This window comes from Mustela putorius, unplaced genomic scaffold (assembly GCF_011764305.1).
Source record: "Mustela putorius furo isolate JIRA1106 unplaced genomic scaffold, ASM1176430v1.1 tig00003987_pilon_pilon_pilon, whole genome shotgun sequence".
Taxonomy (NCBI): Eukaryota; Metazoa; Chordata; class Mammalia; order Carnivora; family Mustelidae; genus Mustela; species Mustela putorius.
In genome coordinates, this window is record NW_025422126.1 from 4,850,254 (window position 1) to 4,876,249 (window position 25,996).

At 50.3% G+C, this 25,996-nt stretch overlaps 2 protein-coding genes and 1 long non-coding RNA gene across 16 annotated transcripts in view; 1 reads left to right on the forward strand and 2 right to left on the reverse strand.

Annotated features, from left to right (window-relative positions):
• Positions 1–528: 528 nt before the first annotated feature.
• UCP3 (uncoupling protein 3) lies at positions 529–9,928 on the reverse strand. Of its 2 annotated transcripts, none has more exons than XM_004768063.3 (7): positions 9,788–9,928; positions 7,048–7,260; positions 6,347–6,557; positions 5,877–6,077; positions 4,594–4,695; positions 3,857–4,037; positions 529–1,352 (listed from the first exon to the last, which is right to left on the reverse strand). In XM_004768063.3, exons 2-7 carry the CDS (start codon positions 7,171–7,173, stop codon positions 1,238–1,240), a joined length of 936 nt encoding a protein of 311 aa, XP_004768120.2. In that variant the 5' UTR covers positions 7,174–7,260; positions 9,788–9,928; the 3' UTR covers positions 529–1,237. The 2 variants fall into 2 exon arrangements, with proteins under 2 accessions (XP_004768120.2, XP_004768119.2); XM_004768062.3 differs by having other exon boundaries at positions 7,048–7,284.
• A 4,092-nt stretch (positions 9,929–14,020) lies between these two features.
• The window catches only part of C2CD3 (C2 domain containing 3 centriole elongation regulator), a 147,695-nt gene continuing 135,719 nt past the window's right edge, over positions 14,021–25,996 (reverse strand). For 7 of the 12 annotated variants that reach the window (XM_013064298.2, XM_045071359.1, XM_013064300.2 and 4 more), the window contains 2 exons: positions 19,598–19,714; positions 14,021–14,834 (listed from right to left, as the gene is read on the reverse strand). In XM_013064298.2, the coding sequence (XP_012919752.1) occupies positions 14,694–14,834; positions 19,598–19,714 (258 nt within the window). In that variant the 3' untranslated portion in view covers positions 14,021–14,693. The remainder of the gene's footprint in view (positions 14,835–19,597; positions 19,715–25,996) is intronic. The other 5 variants (XM_004768069.3, XM_004768065.3, XM_004768067.3 and 2 more) reach the window with 3 other exon arrangements.
• Positions 16,643–25,833, forward strand: LOC106007358. Of its 2 annotated transcripts, XR_001182058.2 has the most exons (5): positions 16,643–17,535; positions 17,941–18,083; positions 19,463–19,588; positions 23,685–23,794; positions 25,636–25,833. It is a non-coding gene; the product is annotated as an uncharacterized LOC106007358 (long non-coding RNA). The 2 variants fall into 2 exon arrangements; XR_001182057.2 differs by having other exon boundaries at positions 16,643–18,083.

Sequence of the window (25,996 nt, forward strand, 5' to 3'; positions counted from 1 at the left end):
GGTGGCTCAGTGGCCTCTGCCTTCAGCTCGGGTCATGATCCCAGGGTCCTGGGATCGAGCCCCGTATCGGGCTCTCTGCTCGGCGGTGAGCCTGCTTCTCCCCTCTCACTCTGCCCGCCTCTCTGCCTACTTGTGATCTCTCTCTCTGTCAAATAAATAAATAAATAAATAATCTTAAAAAAAAAAAAAAAAAGAACTCTGAGCCCTGCTACTTTAGGCTGTCAGCCTGGCATCTACCTCTTTTTCCCCAAGCCTGGTACCGTTCAGGGGTCTTACAGTCCTGCTGGGAAGCCAGGGCTGCGTGGGAGTGGGCCTTCCATGACTGCACACCATTCTGTCACCCCTGGCCCCCCAGCCCCTGGCTCCTTTGGTCTAACCTCTAGACAACTTTTCAACCTTTCAAACTTCCCTGGCAGTTCTTTACTGTCCTGAGAATATCTTTCCCAAGAACTTGTAAATATCAGAGCTTCCGCTTTTATCAAGTGCTTTCATGTCCACCCTGTCACCTGATCCTCATAACATCCCGGGTGAGAGAGGAGGGAGGGGTTTATTACTCCCATTTTACAGGAAAGAAGATGAGGTCTGCCCTCTTGATTCTGCAGTGTCATCAGGGAACAGTTACGAATCTCAGCCTCATGCTGGCCCAGCAGTGTTCTTTTGGCACAGGTTCCCGGTTTTCTCGTTCTCTCTCTCTCTTTTTTTTTTTTTGGTCTCCTATTTTCTAGAATCCCAGTGGCTTCTAAGTGGCAGGCACATTACACAGATGGCTGATGATCCACAGTTAACCAAAGGCTGCAGTCACAGCTATGTTGTTTCGGCAGCGTCCCTCCACACTCCTTAGCTGGTTTCCAGGTGTCATGTACCACTGCTGTCTCACGCTTGCAGTCTTTCCTGTTTACAATTCATCATCTCATTAGATTTAAAAAAAATTTTTTTTTTTTTTACAGAACATAGGTTTTCAGACTTTTGTTTTATCCAAATGGATGTTTTGGTTTATTTTCTCTTGCCTAAATGTTAGGCATCCAACATCATGGGTCCCTCAAATTAATATAATTTAATTTCCATCTTGTCCATACAAAACAAATGTGTTCTTAAGACAAAGCACTGAAGACCAGAATCCTTTCTCTGCTTCTGTTTCTTGACTCAGCAGGAAGTAAACAGTTGTGTAAACATGTGTGGGTTTGTGTGGGACCCACTGGTTCTTGTTCCAATTAAGTACTAAGTGGCCCTGCTTTATTCAGAATGAAGATTCCCGTAGCATCTGGACTTTCATCAAGGCTCGTTTCAGCTGCTCATAGGTCACGAACATCACCACATTCCAGGTTCCCAAACGCAAAAATGATGGTGTAAATCTGATGAGAGAACAACCAGAACATCAGGTGGCGTGGACTAAGTACCCCACATGGATGTCGGGCGCTCCCCGCATTCACAGCATTAGTGCCAAAGGACCTAGGACTCTGTTAGTCACAAACATTCTCTGAGTCTGTTCAGGCTTTTTCTCCTCTGCTGAAGGAATTTAGGCAGGAGCAGGAGTCAAGAAAGGAAAGAAAGCACATTTTGAACCAGGTTCTGTGTTAGGCAGTTAATTCCCACAAGTCTATAAGGAAGCTATGATGGTTGCCATGTTTCTTTTTTAGAAACTGAGGCCCAGGCATGTCTGGGTGGCTCAGTTGGTTAAGCGTTTGACTCTTGGTTTTGGCTCCAGTCTTGATCCCAGGGTTGTGGGATGGAGCCCCTTGTCAGGCTCCGTGGTGAGGTGGGGACTCTGTTCGGGATTTTCCCTCTCTCCCCGCCTCCCTCTACCCCTACCCCACGCTTGTGTGTGTGTGCTCTCTCCCTCCCAAATAAGTAAATCTTAAAAAAAAAAAGGAACTGGGCAGTTAAGGAGTTCAGCTAAAACTATTTGACTCCACCCTGCTGCTGGGTATTTCTGGAATCATTTACATGCTGAGGGGCCATCCCTGCGGAGGCCCTACCAGGGCACCTAGAAGCTGGCACACCAGAGGGTGAAGGCTGAGTGACACCAGCTTTATAATCTCCAGAGAGCCTGCCTGTCCTGTGATAACACAGCTGGGAGCCAGTCTCCACCTCAGCTTCACAGACTCAGGGAGGAGTCTGGGACCTGACCTGCTCCCTCTTCGGCCTCTCTACTAATCCCCCTCCTGGTCCTATACTCTCCTGCCAGACTTGCTTCCTGTGCCCTTGTCTGAGCTGCTCCTTCTGCCTGGGAATGTCCCCTACTCTCCTCCTTGCCTGGCTGGTTGCTCTTGGCTCTGCAGGACTAGGCTTGGGCCCCACAGACTCATACCAATGTCTCTCCAGATGCCTCAGCCTAGCCTCCCTAGGGAGAATAGCACTGGGGCAATGAAGGTGAACTCCAGAGTCCGAGCTGGGCTCAGACCCTAGCTCTGTCAGTTTCTAGCTGCATGACCTAGGACAGGTGACTTAATCTTTCTAAGCCTCAGTGTCCTCATCTGTAAAATGAGGAACATAACAGCATTTACCTCATATAGTTGTTGTGAAGGACTAAATGAGTTAATAAACAGCATACAGTGCAGGGCCCAGTCTCCGTAAATGCTCCATTAATGTCGCCTGTGTCTGCTGCTCTCTGAGGCAAGCACAGGGCCTGGCACACAGGGAGATGCTTAGTAAATTGTTTTCCAAGTGAAAGAATAAACTGAGACAGGCGGCAGTGGCTGCTGATTGTAATGAGAGAAGCACTTACAGGGGAAGAACAGCCTGGCAACAGAAGGAGTTTTATATGTCACTTACAGGATTGAGGACCTGATTGCATGATGGGTCCCATCTAACATGGGGCACCAGAAAACTATCTGCTGAAGGCATCAGTGGTGGGAGGGGTGAGGGCCAAGCCAAGAGCCTGGCAATAGGACAGATGACAACACGGGGGGTGGCATCTGATGATCTGGCTTAGAGCCATGGCTCTGACATTGTAAGTCTGGGATCTTGGGTAAGTCACTTGACCTTCCTGAGTCTCCATTTCTTCCTCAGTAAATGTGGAGTAGACCATCCAATTCAGGGGTTGTTCAGATAATCTGTGTAAAGTGCTTTGCGTAAGGTCTTGTACTTAGTGCCTTAGTGGTCATGGTGGTTGTTCACAACCTACATTATTGAGCTCTGGCTCTTGGCTAGGGAGGTGAAAGACGGATAAGCCTCCATTCTGGCTTTGAGGAGCTTGTGACCCAGCATGGGGAATATTTTAACCTTACAAATCCTATAACACAAGGTAGGAGGTGGTAAGTACCCTAAACAGTGGAATCAAGGACGTATTGGTGAAGTTCACAGGGAGGAGGAAAGATTCCTACTGGAGAATACTGGGGAGGAGGTGGCCTTTGAACTAGTTCTGACGCATGTGCATGAGGCGGGAAAGGCATTCCATTAAGAAGGAATGGTAAAAGCAGACCCAGAAGCAAAAAAAAGTGACGTGTGCTGGGCATTTCGGCCGCCATCCGTGCTGATCCACAGTCATGACAGTGGGCTGGAGGCAAGTCTCAGGACGACCGACCACCCTTCCTTCCTCCCTTACCCTATAAGTTTGGGGATAGACAACACTTTGACCTATGCCTTGAATTCTTTTTTCTCAGCCTCCCCTGACTCTCCAGGTCAGATTTGGTCCACTTTTTTTTTTTTTTTTTAAACTTCTGTAGTTCTTTGTATTTGTCCTTTGTGGTGTTTATATCTGTGCTGTTCACCACCACGTCCCCAGGTGGACCCATGGTAGGCACATTATATGTGGAGGAAGGAAAGAAAGAAGAATGGAAGGAAGGAGAGAAATAAGGGAAGAAAGCAAGCCCAGGTTCTCTGGGAGGGGGTGCTGGAGCAGGAGGGGGAGACTCACCCCTTATAGAAGGCCATGGGGCCCTCGCGGGCCACCATCTTCAGCATACAGTCCAGGGGGCTGCGGTATCGGCCTGGTGGCGAGTTCATGTACCGGGTCTTCACCACGTCCACTGGGGAGGCCACCACTGTGGCACAGAAGCCGGCTCCAAAGGCAGAGATGAAGTGGCAGGGGAAATTGTCTGCAGCGCGGAAGGGAGGAGCAAGTGCGGAGCTGTGAGGAGGCAAAGCGCTGCCTTTCTGTTCCCCGTGGTCGTCATTTGTCCTTCACTAAACTGGAAGCTCCTGAGTGTGAGGACAGAGCTTTCTAAAGCTCTCACAGGACTCACAAAATAGAACAGGGCTGTCCCACTGCTGGACGGCTCTGCAGCCCAGCGATCTCATTAAAGGAAAACGAAGTCCGAGAAGGTGACCCTTGCTTCAAGGTGCACGGTGGGAAGTGCTGGGCTGGAACCCAGGGCTCTGGCCTCCCTGTCCAGGCTTCTTTCCCAGTCATCACAGTGATGGCGGGGCATTTTTTTTTTTTTAAAGCTCTAATTGGCATTATTAAGTGATTCATGAATTGGGCAGCACCCCGTCTAGCAAGTTAAGAGGCTCTCCTATACTGGGCATTTTTTTCTGGGCACTGCTCCCCTCTCTGCTCCTTCTAACAGTCACCTCTGAGTGGTACCCACTCTGTGGAATTCCAGGTTCCCTCCCTGCTGTGGGAGGGCAGCTCCCCGGAGCCCAGGGCCTTACCCGTGAGCAGGCGATAGTCTAGCAGCTTCTCCTTGATGATGTCATAGGTCACCATCTCAGCACAGTTGACGATGGAGTTCCTTGTGATGTTGGGGAAAGTTCCTGTGAAGGATGGGGTGGGGGCTGATGAGTGAAAATGAGACGCGGACTCTGTGGTTGCAAGGTCCCGGGCTCCAGTTTGGGGGCAGAATGTTCCATTCCAGGGGTCTCAGAGGAGACCGCCTCAACTGAGCGGGTTCCACACTTTCCTCTCTGGGGCTAACTCTTAGGTTATCCGTGTCCACCTCAGAGACAGGAAACAGAGAGGCCCTCTTATGTTTGTCCGAGCCACACTTTGGAGAATAATCTGTAATATCTATCAAAATTAAAATATGCCTCCCTGAGACCCGGCTAAAGTCAGGCAAGGAAGCCTTTCTTCTTTCCAAGAGCTCCAAGGCTCTTGGAGCAGTGACAGGAAGTAGCACTGGGAGGCCCTAGGAGAGCATCAAGACCCAGCCACTGATATCACAGATGAGAGGGCTGGACTTCAGGAGAGTGCAGAGCAAATCAGGCTGTGACCCAGGGGTCCTGTGCTTAGCCTTCACTGGGTCACTCTCTCTTCTGCAAGGATTGGTGTGATCCTTGGTCCACATGTGGGAGAGATTCCAACATTTGTCACGGCAGCCTCCACAGGGACACATAGGGACCCCAGAAGCCTTACTCTTGAGGAAACCCCCTCCTCATGGAACCTCCTTGCACCCGACAACTCACGGTTGCCTCCTCCGCTGGCCTCTGTTTCTTCTCTGAGTCCTGTAGTCCTACAGACCTATGTCCTATGGTCATCACCCCTGAGAGAACTTTGCTGGGGAAGCCCTCCCCTTCCATCTCCACACACCTAGAGCCCACTGAGCCTTGAGGCCCAGCTTCCGTGTCACCTTCCCCCCCGACCTTGGAGTCTGCACAGCCTCTCTTGCCTCTGTGTGACCTTTGCACGTCCTACCCTGTGGGCTGGCTGCTCCTTGACATGTCTCATCCCTCTCCATCTGTGAGAGCCATGAGGGTAGGGAAGGTATCTTCCATTCCTTTCTGTCTCCCTCACAGCAACCTGCACATGCTGAAGGGTTGCCAAATTGAATTGAACTCGGGCACTGTGGCAGGTCAGTGTGAGAGTTTTGGCTGGGATGTTCTTGCAGAATCACTGGACTATACCATGCTGGGAGTTCCCTCCTCGCTCAGTTCTCCGCCCTAACTCAGGGTAAGGCGTGCTCTACCCCGGGCCCTCTGAGTCTGGAGTCCAGACCTACCTTTCCATAGGCCCCTGAACCCTTCCTCCCTGGCGATGGTCCTGTAGGCGTCCATTGTCCCACTGTATTTCCTGTTGCTCGCAGCCCCAAGGTATATGCCGGCCTGAAACCTGACCTTCACCACATCTGTGGGCTGGGCACAGCATACTGCCATGGCCCCGGTGGTACAGCCTGCCAAAATCCGGGTAGTGATGCTCGAGTCTGGAGAGGAGGAGAGAGAGGGGGTCAGCGTTCGGCCAGCCAGTGCTCCTCCGGGCTGGACGCTCTTCTCTGTGGGGCTGCTTTTGCCTGACGCCTGCCTCTTCTCCCAGGCTCAGGGTCCTGACCGCGCCTCTGTCTCCTGGTGACTGTCTCCGGCTTTCAGTGGCCCAGCCCTGCCTCTGAGTCCGCACCACCTGCATCCTTGACCCGCTAACCTAGAGTCTGCTTCTGCCTAACCCCTCCGTGTCTCCGGGATGCCAGGCACTCACAATCGCATCCCTTGGGGGTGTAGAGCTGCTTGGCAGAGTCGTAGAGGCCGATGCGGATGGAGGCGAAGCTCATCTGGCGCTGCAGACCGGCAACCAGCCCACTGTAGAGGCTGCGGGGGCCCTCGGTGCGCACCATGGTCAGGATGGTGCCCAGCACGCCGCGGTACTGGGGTCTCTGGGCTGCCTGGGTCGCCTGCTTCTCCCCCTGGATCTGAGGAACGGCCCAGCAGAGGGTGAGGAGCTGGGAGCGGGGCGGAGGGGGCGGTGTGCAGAGGGACCTGCCCAGGGCTGGTTCTCGAGCGCAAGCACGATTGGAGCCGCCACGTCCCCGTGAAAACAAGGTGTGTGCCCCCAGCGCATCGTTCCTAAACTATGATCCATGGTGTGGTGCTCAGCCCTCAGAGCACAGGGAGGGCAGATTGTTTTCCCCACAACAAGTGGTCAGTGGTTTGCCCAAGGTCACACAGTTACTTTTCCTTCACACTCCATGGTTTACAAAGTCGGGTGAGGCCAGGAAGGGCCCAAGGACCCACGATTTTTTTTTGTCTCAGATGATGGTGGCACAGGGTTGTAAGCAGTGGAGTGAGTGGCCTGTGCAGGGTTCGGGAGGACGAGCAGGCTGGCACACGCTAGAGGTGCTGGAGTGGAGAACTCAGTCCTGCCTTTGATCTGAGCAACGACCCTTGCCAAAAAGCACTTACCTGCAGGCGAACCTTGGCTGTGTCCAGTGGAAAGGTGAGGAGATCAGCAAAACAGGCTGCTGTGCCTGCCCCTAGGAATTTCACAGCTGTGGTAGGAGGTACCTCTGAAGGCTTTAGTCCAGCCATGGTCCCAGAAGGTTCTGCCTGGTCCCTCCAGGGCCCAGGAGAGAGAAGAAAGGAGAGAGGTCCAAGGAGAGAGGCCGCTTTGCAATCCTGAGGTTTAGTGCAGGGAGGAGGCTGTCAGAGACAGGCCAGAGGAGGCAGATGGAACTTGGGTCATCCAGACCTGTCCCCACCTGTCCCCTGTGTGCAGAGTTTTTATTGCCATAAGGAAATCCCTATCCCCAGAAGGAAAGGGACAAACACTGTGCCCGCCTCACAACTCTGGCACTGGCCCTGACTCTAAGGGGTGAGGACACTGAAGAATCCAGGATCCCAGCATACTAGGGGTATGTGTGAAATGGGTGCCAGGGGGTGTGACCTGCTAAGAAATGGCATCAGCACCAAAAACCAGATACCCAGAAGAACAGGTGATAAGAATGCAGGGTTGCCTGTGCCAGGCGTGCCAGCTCCCCCAGGTAACCACAGCTAAGCCAGGATCTTCGGATACACTCATGCCCCTGCTCAGCCAGGAATAGGACAGATGCAGGCCCAAGTGCACACAGGGAGAGGAGACACATTCTCTTGACCCAAGATGGACCCTCCTCTGTCTGAGAAGCCCGTTCTCTTCAGCTGAGAAGGGATGTCCTCAAAGGTGTGAGGGGAAGGGGCCTGTCCTGAGCCAGGCAGAGCAGCTGCCACTATCCCCAACATCAGCAGCAGGATGCTTTGCAGCCCCATCTCCCTGGGAGCCATGGGAGGCAGAGCAGCAGAGGAGCCCAGGACCAGGCTTCCTCCCTCCTCCAAAGCAGAACATCAGCCCCAGGAATCCCACTTCATGGGTTTTGTCTCATGGGCCGGATCTCCTGGGGGAAGCCTGTTTTCCCCTGGCCTGGGGGTTGGGTGGGAGGATTGGGGGAGCCTGAACTCTCAAACTCCTTTGGCCTGGCCTCTGGTCCCACAGCTTTTTGTTGATTAGCTTAGTAGCTGTAGTTGTTTCCCCACTAGATAGGGAGCTGTAAAGGCTGGGATAGGGTCTACTTATCCTGCTTCTCTGTGTAGCCTGGTACCAGGATGGCCCAGGGCTAGAGGGGCCCAGGGAGGACCAGTTGACCAAGGAACCCCACTTGCTGAAGTGGAGAAATGGGAAATCAGAGAAGCCCACAGTGATCTTTCATGGGGGGATCTGGAATGCCAGGGCTGTACTGAATCAGAGAATGGGGAGTGGTTGGTGGTTCTCAAGTAGAGGAATGACATCGTCAGGCCAGTGTTCAGAGTATGCAGGTGCAAATGTCAAGGCTGGATTGGAAGGGGAGAGACCAGTGAGGAAATTGTTGGAATGGTGTAGCCAGAGCTGTTGGAGCCACGCAGCGGCCACGCGTGAAGACGCAGCCTATTCTGGACGCAGCCTTGAGCCGTGGGAGGCAGAATGGATGGGCAGGGACTCAAGTTAAAAGCCCTACCTCATTGGGGGGGTGGGTGCGCTAGAACTTTCATTAGTCAAGTTGTGGTGGAGAGGGAGGCCACAATGGTAGACTCAGGAGCTGCCCTGAGGCCACCGTTTCCCACTTCCCTTCTCCCTTGACTCCAGCATCCTGAATTGATACTTGAGGAAATCTAGCAGCCAGCGGATTTTTGTCAGTGGCAAAGGGGAAGTTGAGAGCAGGACTCTTCTCTCCATAGCTCTGCTGGGGCACTTGAGGCACAGGATGTTCCAGTAACCCTAACCCTAATGTCTGCCCGGTGCTCCTTGCATGAGGCATGGTGCCGAGGACTATATAGGTATTGACTAATTCAGTCCCTTTATAAGGCTATACGGTAGTTGTCACAAAGATTCCCACTCATAAACAAGGGACCTCAGGCTGTGAGGGCTTCAGCTAGTCATAAGACAGACGGAAGGGATGGGGCTGGGACTGGAGCCCAGGTCAGTGTGACACTGCGGCCGTGCCATTTGGCCAGAGCCTCACTCTTCAGGGAGAGCTCAGGATCCCTGGAACTGCTTGTTTACGGAGTGGATTCTCAGAGGCCCTCAGCGCCGGAGATCCTGATTCACGTCTGGGCTGGGACTGGGGAATCTGTTCTCCATGGCAGCTCAGAAGCAGGGATCAGACAACCCCATTCTGAGATGCCCCGCCTGATCTCACCCTCCTGGCAAAGCCTGCACAGCATATCCCTGCTGAGGACGCCGCTTGAGTAGAGTTGTGTGGGCTCGTAAACCTCCCTCCCTGTGAGGCCAGAGGTGCACGCACCATCTCTACTCAGGAAAGGAGTCCCCAGAACCCTTATGGGGAAAGGGCTTAATGCTCTAGAGGAATTCTGGAGATTCTGTGCTAGACTAAGGAGAAAGCCACTCTTGTCTACGGAGATTTGCAAAATCAGAGCAGAGGCGGTCAGCAGCAAAAGGGGACAGTGAGTTGTGGGTGAGTGACGCAGACGTTCGGGTCGAGCCTCTGCCCAACCATGGTGCCCCTGCATTAGGGTTGTCGTTACCCCCACTTAACTTGGTGGGGGAGGAATGAAATCTACCAGCTCTGTAGTGATCCCAGGCTAGTGATCTCCGTTCACTCCGGGCTGTCTCTGTAAGCTGCCGTGAAGGGCGGAGCATGGAGGAGGAAGGGGGTGGTGGAGAATGGGGTCTTACCTGTGGGTCCAGCCAGGGCAGGGGAAGCACCGGGCCTCCTTAAGGCTCCTTAGGGCTCCATCCCAGGGTGGGGCAGCAGGGATCTAGTTGCCCCCTTACCATTCACTGTTGTCTCTCTGCCTCCGGCTTGGCACCTATCTTTATATGCTCCAGCTGGCTTGAAACCTTACTCTACAGAAGCTTAGTTGACAGCCTGATCACTTGACAAGAGGCGGCTGGCTGGTGAGTGGCAGGGAGGTGAGGGGAAAGGTCAGAGTTCCAGATCTGGTTTAGTTCCTCTGACTTAGGGTTCTTTAAAATAGCTCCTTCCAGCTGCTAAAAGAGCTACCTCAGGTAATGAGGCCACATATGGGGACAGGGGTTGGACCTGTCACCTTTGAGAATTCAAAGGTCAATGCCACACACAGGATAGGCTGGGCAGGGCTGTCCTAACATTAACAATGATAGTAACGGTCATTTCTTGGTGCCTACTGTGTGCCAGATACCTTAGAGACATTATTTCTATTGTTCACAACCCTATGAGGTGAGTACTATTAGGATTCTGTTTGTTTGTTTGTTTGTTTGTTTGTTTTTAAATATTTGAGAGAGAGAAAGAAAGTGAGCTTGAGGAGCGGGGAGGGGCAGATGGAAAGGGAGAAGCAGACTCCCCCTGAGCAGGGAGCTGGCTATGGGGCTCCATCCTGGAAACCTGAGATCATGACATGAGCTGAGGGCAAGCACTTAACTGACTGAGCCACGCAGGTCCCCAGGATTCTGTTTTTTTAAATAACAGCTTTACTGAGATATAATTCACATACCATACAGTCCACCTATTTAATGAATATAATTCATTGGTTTTAACTGTTGTTATCCAACCATCATCACAATTTTTTTTTAATTAATGGTTTTTTAAAGATTTTATTTATTTATTTATTTGTCAGAGAGAGAGAGAGAGACAGAGCACACAAGCAGGCAGAGTGGCAGGCAGAGGCAGAGAGAGAAGCAGGCTCCCCGTTGAGCAGGGAGCCCAATGTGGGACTCGATCCCACGATCCTGAGATCATGACCCGAGCCGAAGGCAGCAGCTTAACCAACTGAGCCACCCAGGCATCCCATCATCACAATTTTAAAATATTTTCACCACTCCCCACAGGCCCCCCCGCCCAAATCCCTGTGTACATCAATAATCACTTTCCTTTTTCCCTTACACTCAGTCCCAAGCAATCACTAATCTACTTTCTGTCTCTATAGATTTCATTTTTTTAAAAGATCTTATTTATTTGAGAGAGTGAGAACGAGAGAGAGCAAGAGCCGGCTGAGAGGCAGAGGGAGAAGCATGACTCTGGAATTATGACCTGAGTCAAAGGCAGATGCTTAACTGATGAGCCACCCAGGTGCCCCTATCTCTATGGATTTCTGAACCTTTCATATAAATAAAATCCTATTGTATATGACTGGCTTTTCTGTTAGCATAGTACATTCAAGATGTGTCTGTGCTATAGCATGTATCAGTACCTCATTCCTTTCCTCGCTGAGCATCTAACATTTGTAATGCTCCCTTTACAGAGGAGAAAACGGTGTCAGGGAGGGACAAGGACTAACCCCACTCACATTGCTAGTATATGGTCTTGCCCAACCCCCAGTCCTTTAATATTTATAATTATAAATTAGTAATTAAAATTCTGGGTCTCTCTCACACATGACACTGAAGGGAGCCAAAGGGAGTGGGCAGAGGTGTGTGGAGCACAGCAGGGAGGGCTCCTAGGAGCTGCTACTACTGTAGGCTCCATCAGTAGGCACCAAGGGGCAGGGTGGGGCACATCTGAACCTGGGACGCAGGTGACACAGGAAAGGGGATGGGGACAGGAGAAGAGAGGGGAATTCCGGGGTGAGAAGGGAGTTAACTGGGTAGGGCAGAGGAGTAGGCAGAACCCATTTCTGGACTTGGGCACAGAGCCATGGCCACAGAGCAAGTGGTCACAAGTCTAGACATTCAAGTGCAAAGCCAGGGCTGTGTCTGTCCTCTCCCTTGGAGCAGGCCCTGCCCTAACATCAGTAGCACAGGCAGTTCCCTTCATAAGGGAAGGAGCTGCTAGGACCGCTGAGGCTGGGCTCAGGAAGTAGGTGCCGGCTCCAGCTGGAAATGCTGGCCTGAAGGTGGTGGGTAGATTGCAGTGGGTACATGGGAAGGGATAAACAGCAGGCGCTCAAACAAGGAGGCTGTGGGCCCTGGAGTCCCCGGAGGGAGGACTCAGCTTACATTGGCCTGGGAGGCTTCTTGAGGGCAGGGCCAGGTGTGTCTGCTGTGGCTCCCTGTCCCCAGAATCCAACAGACACTGGAAATTCAAAGGTTGGTGGCAAGGGCTGGGAGTAGCCAGCATCTGGTGAGCAGAAACATCCATTTTCAGGTCTCTGCAGAGGCAGTGCCTGAAAGGAAGAGAGGGAGATGATGGCTCGTTGTCAAGTACGTACCTCATGCCCTTAAGCCAGGCTGCATGGCTCACAAGGCATTTCACCTCTGAGCTGTCACCAGGAAAGAGATCCAACTTTCAAGGAGAGGATACTGGTAAATAATACACTCTTTTAAAGATTTTATTTATTTATTTGACAGAGATCACAAGTAGGCAGAGAGGTAGGCAGAGAGAGAGGAGGAAGCAGACTCCCTGCTGAACAGAGAGCCCAATGCGGGGCTCGATTCCAGAACCCTGGGATCATGACCTGAGCCGAAGGCAGAGGCTTTAACCCACTGAGCCACCCAGGCGCCCCGAGCACACTCTTTTTAAGTGGGGGTGATGGTTTACAGACCCTTAGGGTGCCCTTTTATTTTGGGGGGTTGCTCTGAGCCTGGGTAGGAAAAACCGCCTGGGTAGCCACAGCCTGTGTCCTGCTGTGGCCTTATCCCAACTTGACCCAATCAGGTTATTTACAGAAGCTGGAGCAGGATTTGGAAGGAATATTCTTCACCTGAGGCTTAACCCCTCAGGCCTGGGCCCCCAGACTGCCCCTCTATAGGTTCTATGTGGCCTTAAGGCAGGTGGAGCCCTTGCCTTGAAAGCTCTTACTGTCTACCTGAGATGGGGGGAGGGGTGAGCAGGCAGGCTGAAGGCTGAAGACTGGGGGGCCAAGAAGAACAAAAAGGGAACAGCCTGGTGGGAGGGCACTTCAATGATGGGGGGGGCACCCTGTTCTTCCTCGGGGTTTGTGCATCACCCTACACCCTCAGGCGCGTCCTGCCTGTCTCAGAGCTGTTGGGGTGCTTGCCTGTCTGCCCCTTAGCTCGGGAGCTCCAGGGGTGGGGTGGTGGGAGGAGCTGACATTTCCTCAGCTTCCACCAAGTGCCAAGTGCAGGCGAAGCACTTTCACAAATGTCATCTCGTTTAGTCTTTACAACAACCCCCTGAAGCGTTATTATCTCTGCTTTGCAGACAGGCAACAGCGGCTCAGATGGAAGGACAGTCAAGCTGGAGGGGACCTATGAGGGAAGTGGCAGTGTCAAGACATGTCTCTTCCCTGTCCCTAGCAGCATGTGGCTCTGAGTGCTCTCCTGGTTTTTTCTCTGGGCTCATCCTCCGACTTTTCTGGGAAGCACCCCCTGGTTGCTCCAGCCCACATGGTTTTTCTCTATCAGTTTCCCCAATTCAGACAACTCACTGGCTACTCCCTGTGTGCAGAAGCCTTGTGACACCTCTGGAAATGTATGTGGTGATTCCTTTCCTAGCTACATAAACAGAGGCAAAGAACTTGACTTTGGTGAGTTTCAGTAACTATAAAATGGGTATCACGACGTGTAGGTTATAGAGTTGTTATGAGGACTGAGGACTAAGCAAAATGGCCTGTGCTTGGGGAGGAAAGCGGGACCCTCCATGTTAGTTCTCCTCCAACCTTCTCTCCCAGCCATTCTGCACATCTTTGTGCTTTTCTTATCTTCCCCACAAGCCCTGTCTATAGCAGCTGCTCAAATGTTTGGAGTTTGACAGTCTTAACCCAGAGCAATTCACTCTAGTGAGATCAGGGATTCTGAGCAGACCTGTTCCAGGAGACTCCTCCACTTTGTTGCTGGATTGGAGGCACAAGCAAAGGAATAATGGAGTGTCTGCCCAATCTGATCTCTCACCGTGAAGTCTTGTGGTGACCTTGGCCCCTGGTTCAAGGTGAGCTTAAGGGAATGTATAGTTTTCAAGCTTTCCTTTGGCTGTTAAAGCACAAATGGATTCCTAACACCCCAGTCCAGTAGCCAATCCAGGAAACACCTGTGTACAGAATACAAATACCAATATGATTTTATTCAAACACAGGCAGGAACAAGGACCTTCAGAGCTGGGTAAAAACAATAAGTTAAAAGCATGGTTAGAATTTCAGATAATCATAAAAAGTCCAAAGGAGGTGATTTTCCCCCCTCCTTTTCTATTGATTAATTCAACACAGCATAAAAATAATTTATATCTATAAAACACCCTTATTTCTAAGCAAATCAGCGGAGGTGGCCCAAGGACTTCCTCAGCTATGCACAACACAATCTCCACCCCCACCTCTACCCCACCCAAACTTTAAGTCAAAAATGGCCCATGATATTCAGGCAGAAGGTGGGCTCATGTCAGCAGTAGGCTATCAAGGACACTGGAAGGAGTTTCTCAGCCGAGAGATGCCTGCTTGGGTCCCTTGGTCAAAAGATGGGTGGTTCCACTTGGGTATTGGAGTCCATTTTGTTTAGAAGGAAGCAGCTGAAATCCTAGCAGGTGGACTTTGGACTGGTTTGGGACATTCCTCCAGGCTGCACTGGATGGGGTCCCAAGGCACCCATGGACTAGGCTGGTGGTTGTTTCAGGGCTCTCATGGCCTTGAAGGAAGCAGACCTTGTGTCTCATGTGAGCCGGACAAGGCCAAAGGAAGGTGGGAGGCGGATCCTTCCCTTTGTCTTTCAGTCTGTATTAGTCTTTCTGGGAGTACTGGGAAGAAAATATCCGTGCGATCCTGCGAGTTTCTTCCTCAGGCAAGTTGGGAGGCAGCGAGTTGGGTCTGGGACGACAAGGCCTTCTGGACAAGACTCTGCTGGAGGCCTCACTCTTGTCCTGAAAGAAGAAGTCAGCTAGGTGAGGATATGGCACCTCCAAGAAATGACTTTGGTTCCTCTCATATCTTGGTTCTCTGGCTAATATTGACATAGAGCTGACTGGTTTACAAAGCACTTTATGGACCTGACCTTGTTTAACCCTCTCAACCCCACGGGTGGGCACGTTGTTCCTACGTCATGGACAGGAAACTAGAGTTCAGGTTTAAATAAACTCAAGGTCCCACAGCTTGGCGTGGCAGAGCCGGGATGTGAACCCTAGCTGAGACTCTGTGTGCCTGTGGAGGAGCAGCAGTTCCCTCTGGGACAGGACTAAAGCCTCATCCCTTCTCTTGCTGCATGAATATGGGTAAGCTATTCGTCTTCTGAGTTGTAACTGTTCTACATGTCACCATGGGAATATATCCAATTGCCAGGAAGGAGATGTTGGTGAATACTACACTCTCAGTATGGCCCCTGGGAGTTCTGACAGCCGGCAGGTGACATGAACCACATCCCAACACTGCCCTCCTACCAAAACTTTCCCTGCCTCAGGCTGACAGGGTATCACCAGTTCCCCTTTAAGGTCCTAGTGTACATTTGGGTTATGTGATGGTGGTCTTCTGGACTCCTATGTGACTCACTCTTTTGCTCATTCAACTGCTCCCCACTCCACTTTATTTTCTGTACCAGGTTCCTGCCCTGAAGGAGCTCAAAGCTATACAAAAAAGCCAACACAGGCAGCCAGTTGACAGGAAGCGGCAGTGCTAAAAGGAGATGGGGGTCACCACCACAGGTCAACCTGGCTGACCTCAACAGCATGCAGCCTGCCCTATGGAAGGGTAGCTCTTCTCTGTCTCCAAATCCATGTGCTGAGGTCTTCACAAGTTGATGGAGGCATAGGCAGCTCACTGCACCACTCCCCAGGCACCAAGAATCAGTTTGGTGGAGAGCCCAGAGATCTGAAACTACCTCCATGCCACTTGTGATTCTGCAAATGGGAAACTGAGGCCCAGCGAGAGTTGCTTTTGGGATAGTAACATTTAGTAATTCCTTTCCTTCACTTAACCTTTTTTTTTTTTTTTTAAGATTTTATTTATTTATGAGAGAGAGAGAGGGGGAGAGAGCAAGCACAGGCAGGCAGAATGGCAGGCAGAAGCAGAGGGAGAAGCAGGCTCCCTGTCGAGCAAGGAGCCCGATGTGGGACTCGATCCCAGGACGCTGGGATCATGACCTGAGCTGAAGGCAGCTGCTTAACCAACTGAGCCACCCAGGCGTCCCTCACTTAACCTTTTTAATGCCTACTGTGAGGAGACAGAAATGAACAGAACCCAGTTTTCTTTTTTATTTTAAATATTGTATTTATTTATTTGAGAGAGAGCATGAGTGGGGGGTGGGAAGAGGAGAGGGAGAAGCAGACTCCCTGCTGAGAAGGGAGCCCAATGTGTGGGCTCGATCCCAGGACCCTGAGATCATGACCTGAGTCAAAGACAGATACTTAACTGAGCCACCCAGGTGCCCTCAGAACCCTGTTCTTGACTTCCATGGCACCGAGAGGACAGAGTGATCTACTAAAAAAATTAGAATAGCAGTCAGAATGTGATAAGGGGAGTGGAAAGCCAGGCAGCCTTGAGGACTACCTGCCAGTCTGGAATTCTTTATTTTATTTTATTTATTTATTTTTTTAATAGTTTTTTTTTTAAAGATTTTATTTATTTATTTGACAGAGAGCGATCACAAGCAGGCAGAGAGGCAGGCAGAGAGGCAGGCAGAGACAGAGAGGAGGAAGCAGGCTCCCCGCTGAGCAGAAAGCCCAATGCGGGACTCGATCCTAGGACCCTGAGATCATGACCTGAGCCAAAGGCAGTGGCTTAACCCACTGAGCCACCGAGGCGCCCCCAATCTGGAATTCTAAATGCTGAAGGAGTCCACAGAACCTGAGCAAACTCTCAGCACTGAAAGCCCACAGTTAGGGTTGCCTGAGAACCAACCCACAGCTCTATGTCTTCTAGGGAGGCCTAGGCTAAAAGGAAAAAAGGAAAACTACTCTTTGCTCATGACTGGAGTTCTTCCTTCCAAAATATGAGAGGTGCTGTTTAATGCCTCAGGCCAGGGTAGACCAGTTGCCCAGTCCCTGGCTGTTGCCCTCCTCCTCTGCACTGGATGGGTGCTTCTGCAAGACACGGACTGAGTCTGATGCTTATGACTCCAACTGTGCCAGGTCCAAGACAGGAGGTTGTTAACTGCTAGATCAGTAATGGGTGGGACCAAGCCCTGGTGGCCAGCGGCTGAAATTGGGTTGGGAGGAGGCTGCCTCTTAAAAAAACATCTTATTCATTCATTCTAGAACCAGTGGTTGTTGGTCTACCATATGCCAGGCCTTTGGTTAGGTCAAATCCTCTCAGGCGCTTGGAAGCACATTAAGTCCTCATATACCCCTCTGTACTCCCAAGATCTAAGAATGTTGTGAGCTATTTAGGATTTAGAGGTAATGATGAATCCCCTTCTAGTGCCCTGGCTCCACTGCAGACAGATCTTCTGGGTCATCAGCTGTACCTTAACTTTCCATTTCTTTCTCTGCGACAGTGAAAGGGGACAGAGATGTTTGTTTTTTAAAAGCTAAATGGGAAAACAGGCCTAAGAGCATAGTCCCCTATTTCAAATCCTAAACCAAGCTTCTGTGTCATCTGCCAGATGAGAAGCACTGTTTTCAAGAAGTTCTGGTAGGTCTTATTTTCCATCCTTGGAAGGGTCAGTTGGGTACTTCAGTTTATGAAATGACCATTAAAGAGCTTTGTTAGTGACTCATCAAGCCTTTTAGGAGCCTAAGATCAATCTAACCCGATCAATTTTTTAAAAATAAATTTATTAAGCTTTTTTTTTTTTCTTTTTTTGAGAGAGCATGCCTATGCATGCTCATATGCATGATTTTGGGGGGGGAGGGGCAGTGGGAGAGGGAGAAGCAGGGTCCCCTGCTGAGCAGGGAGCCCAATGTAGGGCTCCATTCTAGGACCCTGGGATTATGACCTGAGCTGAAAGCAGATGCTTAACCGACTGAGTTATTCAAGCGTCCCTCAACCTGATCAATTTCTAAGGACAATAAGTAGCCATGGTTTCTGTCCTCATAGGGCCAGAGGCTAGCTCAGGCTAGAGGGGAGAAGACCGATGCCAACCCACCCAACAATCACAGAGATGAAGCTTAGAACTCGGAAGCATGGAGAAGGGAGCAATTCATGACAGCTAGGATGGCCAGGGGAGGCTTCACACAGAGGTGAGATCCTAGCTGGGCAGAGTGGCAGCCAAACTGGAGGTGGAATGAGGTCATTTCACTGGGGGGAACGGCCTGAGCACAGGCCCACACTGACTGGCTGGGCCAACATCTGCCCTGGAGCTGAATCAAGTGTGGCTGGTTCAACCGACTTCCCAGCATTCACATCCCCACTGGCAACCCAGGGGCTTTATCTGTATGGCCCAGGCCCAGGGACAGGGCTTGGCTCTGTCTACTAGGCAGGGCAGGGGTGTGGAAGGACAGAGAACACACACTCAGCAGCGTTTGGCTTTTGTTGACCTCAGTAGGGTCTAAAAAACATCTTGACTGGGAATAAAGGTTCTTCCTTCATTAGTTATTACTCCAAAACACACAACTAAGGAGGGGCTGGGCAGAGGTGAAATTGCTCAGAACAAGGACACCCCTCCATGTTCTGACTGCTCCTCGGAAATCCTCACATGCTCCTGCTGGAGCCCTGGGGGCCCAAGCCCTGAGCAGGTTCCCTTGCTCAGTAGATACCTGCCTTGTTTGACTTCCACCCACTTCGCTGGCTGCCTTCCCCTAGGCTGGGACTAGGACTTGTTGGGGCTAGAGTAGCAGATTCAGTAGCCACAGCTAGGAGCAGGGCAGAAATGGGGACAAGATACACAGACCAGGGTCCTAGCCCTGAGAGACAAATCCTAAATTTGAGCCCCCAGCCTAACTGCAGCATGGCTGGGCTTCATGAGCAGATGATGGGAGAGGAGGTGCTCTGTCACTCAGGAATGGCTTCCAGCTGGTAGATCCTTCTTTGGCCAGGTCCCTGTGACATAGTATCTTCTCCAAAACCTCCCTCAGGAAGGCCCAGCCCTCTTCTTTTTTTCTTTTTAAGATTTTATTTATTTATTTGACAGACAGAGATCACAAGTAGGCAGAGAGGCAGGCAGAGAGAGAGGAAGAGAAGCAGGCTCCCTGCTGAGCACAGAGCCCGATGCGGGGCTCGATCTCAGGACCCTGGGATCATGACCTGAGCCTTCGGCAGAGGCTTTAACCCACTGAGCCACCCAGGCTCCCCGAGGCCCAGCCCTCTTCTTTGGGTTGAAATGTGGTCTGGTCCAAGCCACTATATTCTGGGTTCTCTTCACTCTAGTCCCCCAGTGGATCCTCTTGAACAGATCACCTGCTGCCAGGAAGGTGGTGGGTGCAGGTCTCCCCACTTACCCCTGCTTCAGGGTGTTCCTGAGACTCTCAGAAGGGAGGCAGTGGGGTAGAGTGGAAGGAAAATGGTCTGTGGCCAAACTCAACTATCCACTTGCTTGATGCCAAGACACACTCTTTCTCTGGGTCTCGGTATCTTTGTTACCAAAGGGAACTAAGAACTTCTGTTTGGCCTTCTAATCCAGGTCTACTATGAAGGTGAAATGAAATTCATATGTGACCAAGGGTCTGGTCAGCTACATCTTGTGAAACACCTGCTACAGAGAGGACTTGCTGTTCTCAGACCTCACGCCAGGCAGAGCAAAAGTAAGGTACTGTACCTCCCCAAGGCATGCTCCCAGGTCTGGCCAAGCTCTCCCCGCTCCACTGCCCTCTGCCCAGTGAACCTCTGGACCTGGCATCAGGACTGAAGTTTTGTTCTTTTCCAGAGCGATCCCCTTAGGTAACATAAACACAGACTTAGTTGCTGGAAACAAAACTTTTGCAAGGGCTAAAAACTGAAAGTAAACAGCTCCCTGATTCTGGCTGCCTAGGAAGGCTTGCCAACGGGATTGCTGCCCCAGAGACAGCTCAGTACAGCTGTCTGTCTTCCTCAACTTTCACCCCCTTGGCTAGCTGCCTTCACCTGGCACTGGTGGCTCCCAGAGTCCTCTCTCCCACGGCTGGAATTAGGACTTCCTTGGGCTAAAGAGAGTTTGCAGATTCAGCAGCTACAGCTAAGAGCAGGGGGAATGTGGGGACAAAACACAGACCAAGGGCCTAGCCCTGAGAGGCCAATCCTAAACCTGATCACTCAGCTCAAGTGCAGTGTGGCTGGGCTCCCTACTCTGAGCTCACCCTCTGCTTCTGCAGTAGAGCCCTGGTCACGTGGTTCTTACCACCTACTGCTCCCTCCGTTCCTCACCACACCCACTTCCTTCCCTATCCTTCCTCTGAGGAGCCTTCCCTGACAAGAGGCCCTTCTATAGGGACTAGAGTCACTCCCTCACCCTGGTCCTCAGTCTCCCCATCTACAGAATGAAGAGGCCTGACTAAACCAAGACCCTTTGACCCTCTGAACTCACACCCTGCTAGGGAGAGGGGTTGAAAGTCCCGACTCCTGAGAGGGAAAGGTTAAAGTGTCACTCCTGGAAGAGGTCCTTGCTCCTCCCAGACTTTGGCTTCAGAGTAGCTCAGGCAACTTGAGCCCTGTGTCTGCCTAAAGGTCCTGTGGGCCCTTTCCCTTGAGGTGCCTGCCAAGTTGCATTCTGGGTCAGGGTGGGCACCAGCCAATTCTGGCTATTACCCCTGACTTCTGTACACCCTTGGCAAGGGAGCTCATCTCCTAAAAGCTCTCTGTATGGACTTTTATCAAAAACCCTTGGACCTTTAGGATTCTTCTTGGTACTCTGCAGAGAGCTGGGGACTTGGTGGCTCAAAGAAGTGAGGCAGTACATTAAGAGGGACATCTCAGCCATCAGGCTTAGACCACAGGCTGAAGAGAGAGGATACTGGGCTCAGGAAGTTCCCTTGGGCCCCAGCTGACCTGATCTGACAGTTTTATGGAAGCTGGGTTTCTCTACCAGGACTGTGCATCTCTTAGATGCCTCTAGGCCTGAGGAAGGGAAACCAAGAGACAGAAAAATTCTTTGAACTCCTGTAAGAAGAGAGGCAAATTTAAAGCCTTAAGACTCATATACAGGCAGACAAGAGACTTCTGAGGCTAGGGATCTGTTACCCTCAGATAGGGGTGGTGTATCACCCTGGGCCTCTAACTCAGGATCTGAATGGAGCAAAGAGTCTACCGCTATAGCTTGAAAACTGCTTCCATACTTCAAGGCTGCTCTGTGGGGCTTAACTTCCCAGCTTCCAGTTCCTGGTGCTAAGCTTTTGATCACGCCCCTATCCCTTAGCATTTCATTGTACCAGTTCCCCCCAAAATGGAACAATAAATAAGAGGGGAGACATCTCAATAGTAATGATGATAAAAATAATAATAGCTAACACTCATACAGTTCTCTCTCTCTCTCAAAAAGATTTATTTACTCCTTGGGAACAACAGCACCTGGCCCCATGCCTGTGGTTCGTCCGGGAACTTGTTCCTGCTGTGTGGAGAGCCTGGCCTTGGCAGGAGGGCACAGAATAAGACAAGGCCCATCTCATAGTAAAGAAGTGCCGTGCAGGCAGGCAGGGAGGCCAAAACTCAGATGACAGGTTACTTTTGCTCTTTGCTTCTGATTTCTATTCCAACCTAACTGTTCTGATTAAGTTCAAATCCTCCCTACCTTTGACCTCCTTTCTAGCATACACTGTTTGGACCTCTGAGTTGCCAAATTCTGCTGATTCCCTGAGAGGTATCTTTTCTCCAGAATCACAGCTTATAAAGCCTTTCCTTCATCTCTGAATTCTACTCAAGCCACTGTTGTGGCTCTGGCTTCTTTTCCCTAAATTCATTCTTTTTTTGTCTTGTTTTCCATAAGTGTTATTGTAGGCTAACATCACTTGGGAAAGCTAGTGAGTGGTTTGGAGGCCAGTACCCCTAGGAACCGAGCTCCCTGCAGACACAGTCTAAAGTACCAGGTCCAGCCCTTTAAGCATGACAGGTACTTGATAGGAGCTGGATATAAAATATAAAGCTGGCTACCCTGGGGAACTGTGAGCTCCCGAGGGAAGGGGCCTTCTATCCTCTCTCAACCTAGCTCAGGACTATGACTTTAATTTGTCAGAAGATGTATGTGTCAAGTTTGAGGCCGAAATTACCTTCCTATGCTCTGGCCTATGTGTCCTCAGGCCCAGTTCTGGCTCTCCTAGTCATTAATGAGAAGTTACTGGAGGGTTCCAAGTAGAGAAGTCACAGGATTTACTCAACATCTCAAAAGGTTAAAGGATGCTGTATGCGGAATGGGTTGCCAGGGACAAGGGCAAAAGCAGAATGGCAAGAGAGATTTCTGCAATAATCTAGGCAAGAGGTGACGGTGGTTTAGACTGTGGTGGTAATGGCTGGTGTGGTGATAAATTAGATCTGGATGTATTTTTTTTTTACAAGCTTGCGAATCTTTATTGTTCTCCTGGATGTATTTTAAAGACAGAGCTGCCAGAATTTCTTGGTGGATTGGAAATAGAGGTGTCAGGGGGGATTCTAAGGGTTTTGGTCTAAACCACAGAACTAGAAGGATAGGGTGTCTGTTAACAGATGGGGAAGACTGAGGAAGAGCTTTATGGAATAAAATCTGGAGTGAGTGTTAATTTGAAGTATCTGTTAAATACCTAAGTGGGGCTGTTGGGTAGGCAGGGGGGCCACATGAACCTAGAGTTGACAAAAGTCTGAGTGAAGGTAACAGTTAGCAGTGGTCAGCACGTAGAAAGGATTTTAAAGCTCTGAGATCAGATGGGATCATCTGGAAAACAAATGTAAATGGAGCAGTCTAGACTCTGCCCAGGGTTACTCCTTTGTTAACAAGTAGGGGAAATAAGGAGGAACCAGCAAAGGCAGCTGAGCGGGAATCGCCATGAGGGAGGTGGAGAACTTATTTGAACTGATGCCTTAGAAACAAGTGAAGAAAGTATTTAAAGGAGAGAGAGAGAGAGAGATCGACTATGTCACACACTGCTGAGAGGGCAAATAAATGGGGCACTCAGATTTGATAGGTGGCTTAGAAATATGGGTTTTTATTTTTTAAGATTTATTTATTTGACAGAGATGACAAGTAGGCAGAAAGGCCTACTTGTCAGTAAGGGTGGGTGGGTGGGGAAGCAGGCTCACCTGCTGAGGTCTGAGCAGAGAGTCAGACATGGGGCTGGATCCCAGGACCCTGAGATCATGACCTGAGCTGAAGGCAGGGGCTCAACCCACTGAACCACCCAGGTGTCCCAGGAATATGGGTTTTTAAATTATAAAAAGGTTTTGCTTTTTGACAACCCTGAAGAGTCCGCCTCCCTTCCAGCTGTGGGAAAGCGTGGACATGAGTGAGACTCGTTAGAAGTCATGAGGGAGATGATGAAGACAGATAACAGGATGGTGGGAAGTGAGTACACGTAGAAGATATTTAGTGGGCTGAATTAGCAGACCCTGCTAACAGAAGAGCTCTGGGGTGTGGGGGGTAAAGGAGCAAGAGCGGGGAAAGAGCTTCTGGCAGAAGGGCTGTGCAAAGGGAGGTGCCAAGCTCAAGTTTTGGACATAGTGCACTGTTTGTGACACATCAGGGAAAAGATGGCTAGGATGCGGCTGGATGCAAGTGTGTCTGCAGCATGGGAGAGAAGTCTAGATGAAGATAAGGATTTGACAGGTCGTCAAAATGTAAATAACTTAAAATACTTGAAGTGGTTGAGATTTCCCCAAAGAAACAGCTGCAAGATCAGAGGACAGAAACCTGGGGGAAAACAACATGTGAGATGCTGCTGTCTCATCTTCTCTTTCCTCCCCTTTAGGGAAGTTGATAAAACTAATTTACCCACAAGCAGCAAAGCAAACAGAATCAGACGTAACTTTCAATAAAACCAGGAAGCCGTCCCAGCGAAGAGGTCCTTTATCATGGGAGGTAAGAGAAAGCAGAGGCAGCAGAACCTGACTGATGCACAAGTACTACAACACTGCCACTGGCTGGCATGCAGCAGTCCTGCTCAACAGCCACCCACCTCCTCCTCTCCTTCTGAAAGCGCGACAGCCGGAAAGGAGGCAATCACGAGAAGCAGAGCTAAGGGTCGGCCTCTGTTCCCTATCTCTGTGGCACTTGGTATTCTACAACCTCCCTGTGAGACGCGATAACCCCATCTGACAAGTGAGGAAACAGACTCAGCAAGATCAGACTTGACTAATGTCACATAGAGACCTGTATCCACTACACCATTGGGGAAAGGGTAGAAAAAACCCTGCTTCACAAAAGCTGGACGTGTTTCTGAGCCAGAAACCTAGAGCCAGGTTTCTGGGCTCTAGGGCGTCATTTCAACATGAAGTGAAGGATCAGGCCTTCCCTTAGAGCTGGTGAGGCCAGAACAGTTGAACCAGTGCTTGCAGAGTCTCTCCTCCTGCAGGGACGGGTTGCTTGCCGGCCCTGAAGCAGGTTAGCTACAGTGCAGCAGTCCTAGGACACTGGTTGAGAAGAGCCCAGCAGCCTCTCAAAATGCTCCCCTTCAACCTTCAGGGCCAAGGCTAGCATTAGGAGGAGGCAGAACAGATGACATTCTCAAACGAGGGTATAGGACAGGGTTGCTGCCCTTCTGTCCCTAACTCTCACTTTTACAGTTGACAAGGCCCAAGACATTACAAAAAATAGAAGACAAGAAGAGACAAGAAGAGAAAATAGATGGGCACCCGGGTGGCTCATCTAGTTAAGCATCTGCCTTTGGCTGGGATTATGATCCCAGTGTCCTGGGATTCAGCCCCATGTTGGGCTCCTTGCTTGGCAGGGAGCCTGCTTCTCCTTCTGCCTCTGCCTGCTGCTCCCCCTGCTTGTGCTCTCTCTCTCAGTCAAATAAATAAAATCTTAAAAAAAAAGTAAAGAAAATAGAAGCTTCCATCAAATGGGAAACACTACCAAATTTCTAATCCTACTTGCTTTAGCACCGATATTCTTTTTTTTTTTTTTTTAAAGATTTTATTTATCAGAGAGAGGGAAGAGAGCGAGCACAGGCAGACAGAACGGCAGGCAGAGGTAGAGGGAGAAGCAGGATCCCTGCTGAGCAAGGAGCCCGATGTGGGACTCCATCCCAGGACGCTGGGATCATGACCTGAGCCTAAGGCAGCTGCTTAACCAACTGAGCCACCCAGGCGTCCCAGCACCGATATTCTTGATCTTCTCCATCTTTCTTCATGCTTCAAGGTGTTTTCTTTTTCCTCTCAAAAGGCTACCTCCACCTGTGCTCTGCATCCCATGCCCTCTCTGACTCAAGGACCATCCTTTCTCTTCTTCTCCTGCATCTTCCCATTCTTTTATGGGACCACTGCATTCACATAAAGAAAGCTGTAGCCATTCCCATATTAAATAAAACCAAACCCCAAAACCTTCCCTTTACCTCACATGCTACTCTAGCCACTACCCTATTTCCCTGCTTCACAGTCACAGCCAGATTTATGGAAGGAGTTGGTATCCCCATTTTGGCACCATTCAATCACTCTTAAAATGTTAATTACATACAGTTTTGTGATTTCATTGTGTTAAACACCAAAGAAACTATGTGATATATGTAAATTATAAAGCATTATAAAAATGAACATCTGTGAATCCACAACCCAGTCTGACTGTGAAAATAAAGGAAACCTCATTTAAAATGGAGTCAGGAAGCCCTGAAGGGAGAGCTCTCACACACTAGCTCTGATGGTAAGAAGCAGACCTAGCTTTCGTCAACAGAAAGAAGCTTACTTATTTCCATACCCCAACAGGAAAAAGGAAGAATTCCTCCTTGCCCAGCAACAACGTAGACAAGGTGAACTCAGCAGAAAAGTCCCTCCCAGGTTCCTCCCTTCACCTTGTAAAAGTAAGCCCCTCTCCTCTGTTCTGCAGACTTGCCTGTTTTGATATAGTTTGCTGGTCCCCAAACTGCAATTCCTCTGCTATTCCAGAATAAACTGGTAAAATAACCCGTTTTGTTTTGTTTTGTTTTCCCCCAGGTTAGCAGAATCAACCTAAGAACTCAAACACTGCTAATATTGTTGTATAGACCTGTGTTCTTCCTCCCCTATCCTACCCTTGCCTCCACAATCATGAACATTGTGGTCAAATGTTAAAAAGGTCACATTACCA

Bases quoted from the DNA above. Each gene is read 5' to 3' on its own strand.
- UCP3 (XM_004768063.3), bottom strand. From the start codon at position 7,173: ATGGCTGGACTAAAGCCTTCAGAGGTACCTCCTACCACAGCTGTGAAA. The intron at 6,078-6,346 runs GTGAGTGCCTGG...CCTCCTCTCCAG, and splicing joins CACCCCCAAGGGATGCGATT to ACTCGAGCATCACTACCCGG. The intron at 4,696-5,876 runs GTAGGTCTGGAC...CATCCTTCACAG, and splicing joins GTTCAGGGGCCTATGGAAAG to GAACTTTCCCCAACATCACA.